The 10,028-nt window shown below is 36.6% G+C and overlaps 1 protein-coding gene across 1 annotated transcript in view; it reads right to left on the reverse strand.

Moving 5' to 3' along the window:
* The window catches only part of LOC107746244 (uncharacterized), a 31,655-nt gene extending 22,336 nt beyond the window's left edge, over positions 1–9,319 (reverse strand). Inside the window, exons 1-4 of the mRNA XM_016560376.1 lie at positions 9,085–9,319; positions 5,868–5,935; positions 1,560–1,697; positions 1,308–1,454 (exon numbers count right to left, since the gene is read on the reverse strand). Coding sequence (XP_016415862.1) covers positions 1,308–1,454; positions 1,560–1,697; positions 5,868–5,935; positions 9,085–9,174 — 443 coding nt within the window. The 5' untranslated portion in view covers positions 9,175–9,319. The remainder of the gene's footprint in view (positions 1–1,307; positions 1,455–1,559; positions 1,698–5,867; positions 5,936–9,084) is intronic.
* Positions 9,320–10,028: the final 709 nt, after the last annotated feature.

A 10,028-nucleotide genomic window follows, 5' to 3' on the forward strand; every position in this document is an offset into this window, starting at 1 on the left:
ATGTGTGTGTGTGTGTGTGTGTGTGTGTGTGTTCCTTCTCTGCTCTCAGCCTTATAAAACTATACTCATCCGTGGACACTGTAGGTAATCACATTTACCAGACATATCTACTAATCCTACTACTACCTACCTACGTATTTAAACTTCGTATGAAATGCATAACAAAAAAGTGTGTAATGTTGTATATTAAACAAAACTAAAAAAACAACTTCTTGTTTACACATGAAGTCCAATTCTAGCTTTAAAATGAATGCTAGCTTCAAAACTAATCGTGAGGGCTCGCCATTCATTTCACATCACCATACTAAAATTACTTCCTTGAAGTGGCCCATTGTATGTACCCTTTGTTCATGTACTTGAATTTATATGTGGAATAAAAGATAGAAATCCTTTTAATCTCACTCACCAGACTCATTCGTTTCTTGTCTAAATCCCACATTCTGGTTTTTATGCATTCACTGGATACCCTATCTTGAGGAGGTTAAAACCTTATGTTATGGGTTTTCGACGTCACAGTGAGACGCTGTCAAACAATTGCACATGAGACTTTCTTTCCTGTCTGTCTGATATTAGTTTCATGATGAACACATGCTGACAGGTGTTACAGTGTTATTTTTTAAAAATCCATCCCCAATCCATTTTTATTACTACATAATTTGTTCACTATGCCATATAGTATTTGAGGCAGTATACATTAGAGGAACAATCAAAAAGGTCATCACTACACCGTCTTTGTGATATTAAATAACTAATAGCATACTCAATCTTGTTTTTTATGCTGTAATTTGCAGCATACTTTGTGCTTCCCATTTCAAGGGTTTCAACCTACTTTTATCTCTACAACAATGTCAAATTAAGGACTTAAAAATGAGGTTAATAAGAAGTCGAATCAGCAATGTGAAGGACAGAGTGCCGAACTGAGCTTGAAAGAGAGCGCCTGTGTGCGTTTATAACAGATAATCTAAACTTCACATGAGAAAAGCTGCACCTTATCACAGTGTTTTAAGATCAAATCAGTAGCAGTTGAGTGGGTGGATCTCAATTTAATTATTTTCCTCAGCATTATATATTTTCCTTGAAGTGCCTAAAGCTTTAACACATCCATTATCCCTTCCCTTCCACTGCAGAATATTTCTTTTTTTTTTTTTTTAAGAAGGGCTGCTTCATCTCAAACTCATAAACAGTTTAGAATTTTTCAGTGCCGTTTGTCTGAATGACATACAATGACCATATCAGTCTGGTTTGGTATGCCAAGATCTCAGATGTTTGACATTTATGTCCTATTTAAATTGTTTTTCAAAGACTACCTGTAAGTGACGACATAGTTGGTGGTCGGCCAGCCAATCACAAATGAGTTCTTGGAGGCGAGCTTTCTGTCTGTGATGCAGTGGACACATGATGCCAGCCATATGTCCGAGAGGCTAACACGAGCCTTCAGCTTTAGATACAGAGACCTGTAACATGTAACACACACAATGCATACACGTCCACTCTTAGAGAGACAGATGTCTTACATTTCGTACATATTAATAGACATATTCACACCCACTGAAACATACTTAGTTTTGGCGATGATGAGCGAATCTGTGAAAAGCAGCAGAAGTCTCTCTCTTGACTGCAAGCCGATGGAAAGGTGAGCATGGGCTTCCATCAACAGCACTGCATTTTGAGATACATTGCATGCCCCATACTCTTCACTGCAGAAGAGTCAACAGGTTAAAATCACAATAGCGATGAGGAACATTCATTTTCAAACAGAAATGTCAAAAGTTACCATACTGACTTTTATTTTAGATTATTAAATATGTGTAATGCAAAAAAATTTATAAATGAACTGAATTTCGTACTATTTTGTGTTACTGCGCTACTGGTAAAAATCATGAGATAAGCAATTTATCATATTTTTGGTTTTATTGACATCCCTTGATTTTAACAGCAAACCCAAATCCTGTATATATAGTATTTTGTTAAAAAAAAAAGTTCTCTCCTCCCTAGTAACATGTATGCCTTCAAGAACAGGTGAGTACTAGTATGTGTGTTGTATTTTCTCCTCACTATTATCAGCTTGCTAAAAAAAAAACATCACTAACTATTCTCTTTAAAGACGTGGTGAAATACATTATTTTAATAATTTTATAATGCTGCTTGAGGTGCGATTATAATCTTCTTTTTTTTTCTAAAATGAGCATCACATGTGGAACTCCCTCGAAACATTTTACTGCGATTTTACAATAACAGCCGCCAATATTTGCTATTTGACCCTTCACAGGGAGTTTGATTGACAGGTGATCTGACCAATCATAACTCTGAATCTGCCATTTTTGTCCAACAAACAAACCGGACAAGAGAGTAGATTAATTTCAGTGGACTTGAACTTGAAAAATGGTGTACTGACTTCTTTACGCGGTTAAAACAAGATACCTTCTGATGTTCATCGATGTTTATTTCGCGTTATGACTAGTAAAGAAGACGAGAGACATTAAAGAGCCACAAAATGGTATTTATTGTTTGAATTTCTTACAAAATTTGAAAGCTGACACTTTCATACCAAAAGTAGGCTCAGTCTTATCTGTCAGTGCATGGTCAGTGTCGTCTCTGCGCCACAATGTATTTTTCACTATATGAGAACATTGTGGGTGACATGAGAGCGCCATGGCTTGTCGGACATAGCAACAGTAACTAAGGGGGGGCGGGTCTTTGCGAAGGGTCAAATGTGAAAAAAGCTGATTATCCACCTTTTTCTTCAATGCTCCTATGGGCAAGACTTCCGGTTCATTAGCCGCTATAGGGAAATAATGAGAAGAATAACAACATGCAGTAAACGGTAAAACTGTTTGCACTACAAACCAGTGTGTTCATAATCAAGATAATACATTCAAATAATATGGTAAGACACACCAATTTTCAATATCAAGCAGCAAAACGAGCTGATTTATACAGCTAAAAATAGCTGGACGCAGATGAGACCGGAAGCTAGACCCATAGAATTTACAAATGACCATGCCCACTCTCATGGGAAGAAAAATGTGGATAACATTTTATTCAGACTCCCAAGGTTTGCAGCGCTGCACTGTAGCCAAACAAAGTCATATCTACTGAGCACAGGATGGAGTGATCTCCTCATTGCATTGGGATTTCTGCAATCTCATGAATACTTTCACCATACCTAGAACACTGAAACACTGAAAATAAGAGATTCCTTGAGCAGCTGTGATTATAACAGGAGTTTTAGTGAAGTTTAATTACTGGCTTGATTCACTAAAGCATAAACAGCAGTAAACCACTTCACATCAAAGAATGTCTGTACATGAGCCCTTACATATTACAAATATCACAGGTCATGATGCTTATGAAATGCAGTTACGCATTTTTATATTACAGTATGTTTCTCGAGGTTAGTTTATAAAGTCTGCAATGTTATTTTTTTAACAAAATGTATTTCTTTCTTTACCTAACAGCAGTGTTGCTCTTTTGACTGATGTTATTATATTATTATATCTTGTGAACATATTATTAAATATATTAAATAAAACATGCCATTTGTTAATGTAATAATGTTTTATTCAATATGTCCTTGTATAGAAGATACTCTTTCATGTTGGAAAGGGATGCACAGTTTGATCTCTCCATTTACAGTACATACAAATACTGCATTTCCCTTGAACTGGGATTAAAACAGACTGCAAAATATTAATAATAATGTTTGCATGTTTTATACATTCCTTGATAATCATTGATGGAATACTTCCTAATCTAAACAGCTAAAATGTAAAAAGGTTTGTGAAAGGCTTACATGAGACAAGGTTTACTTGGTGCAGAAAAGCTGTAATATTCTGAGCACGTAGGCGCATTCAGAAATGTTTTTTGATTTTGAGTATAAAGAAACCATTTTCGCTGAAGGGTAACCTCTCCTTACAGAACCTGTGTACTTCATTGCCATGACAACGAGCTGAATATTACATTAGTGAAGAAAACACGTGTTCCTGTATTGGTGTTCCTGTTTAAGTTTCAAGTGAGCCTGTAACTTCTACTGCAAGAAAAGTATAAATTATAGAGTTATCAATCATCAATGTGAAAACTCATTTGTCATACATAAATCTGGCGTATAAAGTATAACATATCTGGGGAAAAGATGGCATATAAATGTAAATATGCATTCGGTGCATTTTCTACAAGTCAATTTTACATAAATCTACACATGAACACTTCAACTCCAGCCTGTTTCGCTTTCATATGCCTTATATGCTTTCATCTAACCTGCAGCCCAGTAATTTTACGACAAATATTTCTCCTGATAAATGCTATAATTCAGCCTGGATCATATCACTATTGTCATGAATCACAGGCAAATTTACTTTGAATGATGTGTTGATTGCAGCTGCATAAACAAGTAAACCTGCAGACGTGTGCTGCATATTTCTAGTTTATCTACGAGATTAACTGGTTATCTTCCAGAAAATTCGTATTCCAAACTAATAGATTTCTGACACTAGATACAAATAAGTAGATTAAAATAAATAGATTCTTTCTTTGTGTTGTATTTAGTCATCATTTTGTCTTGGCATCTTGCCTCTATCTCTCTTCTTGCTTGTAATGTGAATGACGCACGTTGCCAGCTTTCTTGTTAATGTGTGTGTGTCTGTTGTTGCATTCCTGCCTATATAAGGCAGAGTGTGTCCTTGAGTCTAGCCAATACCAAGGGATTGGTCAGATATAAGCAGCCAGTGTGAGTGTGTGCGAGCGTGCTTTACAGTGTGAATAAAAAAATTAATTAAAAAAAAATCCCTTTAAGTATTTTTGTCTTGGTTTGCACTAGTATATATCCTTCAACAATATACATCTGCTTCAGAAACAAATTTGTGTTACGATAATAAGACTTATTTGGGAATAAACCTCACTAGATTTTGTTATATTTATTTTTAAAGCATGAAAAACTATTTTTTCTTTGGATCAAATTGACCAGACAAGCCCATAGACACACACAGCCCTAGACTTATAAAAAAATAATAATCCATTATTTAAAAAATTTAGCCTTTAAAGGTTAGACATGTAGCCAGTTTCCACCAAAGTCAGAAACATCTCTGACTCTGTGAACTTTGTGATATAAAGTTCTTTTTGAAAGAGCCCTGCGATCAAGACATGCCGAGCAAGTGATTATGTTTGATTCAGTGAAGCTCTGACACACACACAGATCAGATATTCAGTGAGGAACAGAGCGCCAAAAGAGGCATTTTGATTTTCTGCTTGGAATCAGTTAAAGGCTGAAGAAGGAGGAACCAGTGGCACAGGGAAAGAATAATGAGATGTGTGGGTGTGTGACTGTGTGTGTGTGTGTGTGTGTGTGTGTGTGGGTGCGTGTGGACAACCGGAACTGGGAACACTTCCCATAACACCCGATGGACTTGCTACATTGTTAGAAGAATGACATCTACGCTAATATTAGTCTGTTTCTTTCTTGGTGCGTGTGGACAACCGGAACCGGGAACACTTCCCATAACACCCGATGTAATTGCTACATTGTTAGAAGAATGACATCTACGCTAATATTAGTCTGTTTCTTTCTTATTCTGAGGTCACCGTAGCCATCAGATCCAGTCTGTATCCAGATCTGATGGTCACTGCAGTCACCCGAATCCAGTACGTATCCAGCCCAAATGGTGGATCAGCACCTAGGACCTCTACAGTCCTGAATGTCAGCGGAGATCAGGACAACTATGAGCCCCAGAGACAGATCCCCAGTGAAGACCTTGTCTCCTAGACGGCCACCGGGACAAGACCACAGGAACCAGTTGAGTCCATTTCAAAAAGAATGCAAGTGGTGTATTGTGTATTTTTGTGAGTATGTATGTGTGTGTGTTTGCGCGTACCTTTGTCTGGTTTTGCTGAAAGCTTTAATAACAGCGGTTTTTCTTCTTGGTATTGTGGACTTCATTTTCTGCATATTAAAAACCCACACATTTGCACACCAGTTATACACATCACAAAATCATCAAACTCACATATATCACATAATTACGGTGACCGAGGGAGCTCAACGCGCTGCAACTTCAGAAAACACATGCACCAGCAAATTAAGAAAACATCTTCATCAGTTTGACAGCACATGTGCTGCAAATACTCGCAACACAATCAAACACAAAAACACGCTGCAAATGCTCACAACACAAACAAATAAAAAAACGTGCTGCAAATATTCACAACACAAACAAATAAAGAAATGCGCTGCAAATGCTAACAACACAACCAAATACAGAAACGCACTGCAAATGCTCATAACACAACCAAATACAGAAATGCAAGTACAGACCACAACGGGAGGACCCCAACAATGCCAAAATTACCCCAACAAAACGAAAATTAACCATGTATGTAGCCTATTGTAGTAATGTTGTCTCTGGTCTGTGAGTGTAAATGCGTTCGGGGGGCGTGACTTTGGACGGCGATTGCAGGGAGGGTGGGACGTTCGCTTTCAGTGCTATCAGGCTAAAGTTAGCATTTTCCAAGATCTCCTACTGCACCTTTAAACTATGGTTAGTGTAGTAAATTCATGGTTAATTTGTGGTTACCATGGTTTAACTATAGTAACCATTTTTTTTATTTTTTTTACATAATAAATGTATTTATTAATTTATTTATTTTAATAGTAAAACCATATGGTTAATTTTTGTAAGGGAATTTGTAAAGCAAGTTAGCCAGCTTACATGTTTTCACAGTTACAGTAATTGTGTATTTCGTCATCTTATTTAGGCTAATAATTAAAAAAATTAAAAATAAAAAAAGAAGAGGCAAAGGAATCATATAATCAAGATGTAAAAATAAACAAAAATCTCACCTTTCAGAGCAAACATTGATAAATATGTCCCAGCCATGTTCGCCACTTTGCGGTTCCCTTAAACATTTCCGATGTGGTCTGTGCCTATTTGCAGCGCGTTTCTTCATTTGGTTGTGTTGTGAGTATTGCAGTGCATGTGTTGTCAAATTGATGAAGATGTTTTCTTAATGTGCAGGTGTTTTTTTCTATTTGCATGTGTTTTTTCATTTGCAGCGCATTGAGCTCTCTCGGCCACCATACATAACACTTAATTCAAGTATTAATAAATGAAGAGAAAACTAAAACAAATATTAATTTATTTAGTAACTATAGCAACCATCTGTGCAGTAATAGAAGAAACTATTCACATATGACATCTGGTGTGAACGCTTCCCTGACTTTTCAAAAAGAAGAGTTGGTAAGGGCTTGTCACCCTTTGTTTAGTAAAAAATAAATAGATCACAGGCAAAATTGCAAAAAAGAATGCACAATATTAGTCTTTTATTATTAATGGAAATTATTTCATAATCTCTAACAAATACAAAAGGATCCTAATAGGATCAAAAAGGATTTTCACAAAGAATCAAATAAGATTATTTTACACATGGCCCCGCATAATTTTAACTCAAATAACGTTCCATAAAAAAGATTTCCCAGGCTTCCGATTTCATGAATGCGAATATAAAAGTATTGAGTCTCTATCTGATATGATAGCCCAGTAAGCACACTACATATCACAAAGACATCTGTTAAAGATCTGGAAAGCACTGCAGTCTAAAAGTGGCAGGGAACGTGTGGAGACATAATGCAGATGAGCAGATGTTCTTAAAAGAGAAAACTTCATATAGTGAAACACATCAAGTATGCCTGGGCAACATGTACGTGTGATATCAAGACACATGGGTCTGAATGAAAAAAAAAAAAAAACACTGACAGTACAATCCATGTGAATCATGTATCTCGTTTCAAAGTCCTGAATATGTATTCACCACCTTTGTTTAAAGATAATAAAACTAAGATAAAACCAGAGTGAGTTAGACTGGAGTAATGTTACATCGGTGTAAGAGCAGTATTTACTGTAAGAGTAACTTTAGTTATGTACCTTCTGTGCTCAATCTCTAGCAACCTTTTTAAATCGATTAGGAAAATTAGGAAATTAAATCAATTAGGAAAGTCCCTATGCTAAAGCCCAGCCTTGCAGACATCATTTTATAAACCACAAATTGAAAAGCAGGTGCTCAACTAAATGTAGAGAAGGTTGACTCAAAAAAACAAAAACAAACATTCTACAAAAAAGTGTGACAAATTTAACTATATTCCTTTATCATTAACATCACCACATGCCAAGTAAGCATAGAATTAACCTCTAACCTATTTAACAACAAATTATATTAATACATCTCTAAATAAAATAAACTCAATTTCTTTCACTCATAGATCCAAATATTTTTTAACAGCATTCCAGGAGTTATGCAATTTTGTGCCATGACTAGAATGGAATCCATTTAATGTGAATTTGATGTAAATATCCAATACCGAGAAAGGCAGAAGAGCTTTTTCTAAGGATTGAATGCTCTTGAGTGTCCGCGTAATGCATTGCATGTATAGCGGCCATGCACTCCCCCTTCTAAACACTATCTGACTTAACACGCTGTAATCTAAACAGCATCTTCATTTTGTCCTGCTCCTTCGTCATCCTCCTCTTCCTCCTCCACTCGACCTGAGTACATTAGCTGGAGCACTTTCACTTCCATTTTATTTCATCAAATGAAAAAGAACCTCCAGTGAATAGCCACAGTAAATGCCACACGCTGACATAACACCATCAGCATCATTACTCTGTCCTCCAAAGCTTATTAAAACTTCCACAAACATGAGCAGCTTTCAGCAAATTAATCCCATTACTGGCCCAAAAAATACTACTAATAACAGACTAGATTTTTTTTTCAACCATTTTCATTGTGATAATCTTTGCTGAATACAGGCCAATCTGCTCTTAATTTGCTGTGTAGCCTTTAAGCAAAATGATACACTGAAATATGCAGCAATTACCTCCAGGAACCAAAACAAGAGGCTATATTTAGTTTAGGTAGAGGCTTTTGTATTTAATACCACTTACCACCAGTAACAATATTAAATATGAGCTAAAAGCATGCATTATCACTAAATGCATAACACGTTTAAGAAAAATTCTGACGTACAGCTCACATACCCTCAGTTTGAGGTCCAATCAAGGACATCTCATGTGAATTTATACACACACACACACACACCTTTTCTTCCACAGGCCTCGTCACCGGTCCACTTCTGGTAGAATGAAGGTCAGTGCCGTTTGAGACCCTCTGATGTGGACTCATTTTCATCCATCTCCCTCAATCATCCTCGGCAAGGCTTCTCTAAATCTTCTCATTCACAGAAAACATGCATCAATTCCTACAAAGGAAAGGATATCGGATTGTCTTTGAGAATATGAATTTTTTTTTTCAATCATAAAGGGATTAGATTTTATCACCCTGATGAGAAGTTGTCTGGATCTTGGTGTGAGGAACTTTACCCACACAACCCATCTCCCGTCCCCCCACAATTTTTTCTTTTCCTTTTCATTTTCATTACTGTCCTCTTCCTTTTGCCCTCCCTCCTTGGCAAGGCTTTCTCATTTGTTTCCCTGTTTTCTTTCTCTCTCTGTCCCATTTCCATCACACACATTCTTTCTGTCTCACTCTCTCTCTAAATATGGACATGGAGGTTCAGTGTTCAACATTCACTGAAGTTCCAAGGCCCCCCACTGGATGTTATTGTCACTACAGGAACTATGAAAATTAAGTTCAGCTTTGCAATCAGCAGCATTTCAGTATTTTGAATGCTGCTTTGAAACCGCTCATGATGACCGCTTAACAGTCCAGCTCAGGCCCGGACTGGCCATTGGGAGCACCGGGAGAATTCCCGGTGGCCTGGCAGCTGATTTGGACCGCTGCCCTTTTTTTTTTCTTGTTATTATTATTATTATTATTAATATTTTCATGATCATGTGACACTGAATTCTGCAGTAATGATGCTGAAAATTCAGCTTTTTGATCACAGAAATAAATTACATTTTAAAATATATTCCAATCGAAAGCAGTTATTTTAAATAGTAAAAATATTTCACAATATTACTGCTCTTGCTGTACTTTGGATCAAATAAATGCAGGATTGGTGGGGGGGGGAGGGGCAGAGA

Source organism: Sinocyclocheilus rhinocerous, unplaced genomic scaffold (genome assembly GCF_001515625.1).
Source record: "Sinocyclocheilus rhinocerous isolate Xijiao unplaced genomic scaffold, SAMN03320098_v1.1 scaffold3060, whole genome shotgun sequence".
NCBI classification, from domain to species: domain Eukaryota; kingdom Metazoa; phylum Chordata; class Actinopteri; order Cypriniformes; family Cyprinidae; genus Sinocyclocheilus; species Sinocyclocheilus rhinocerous.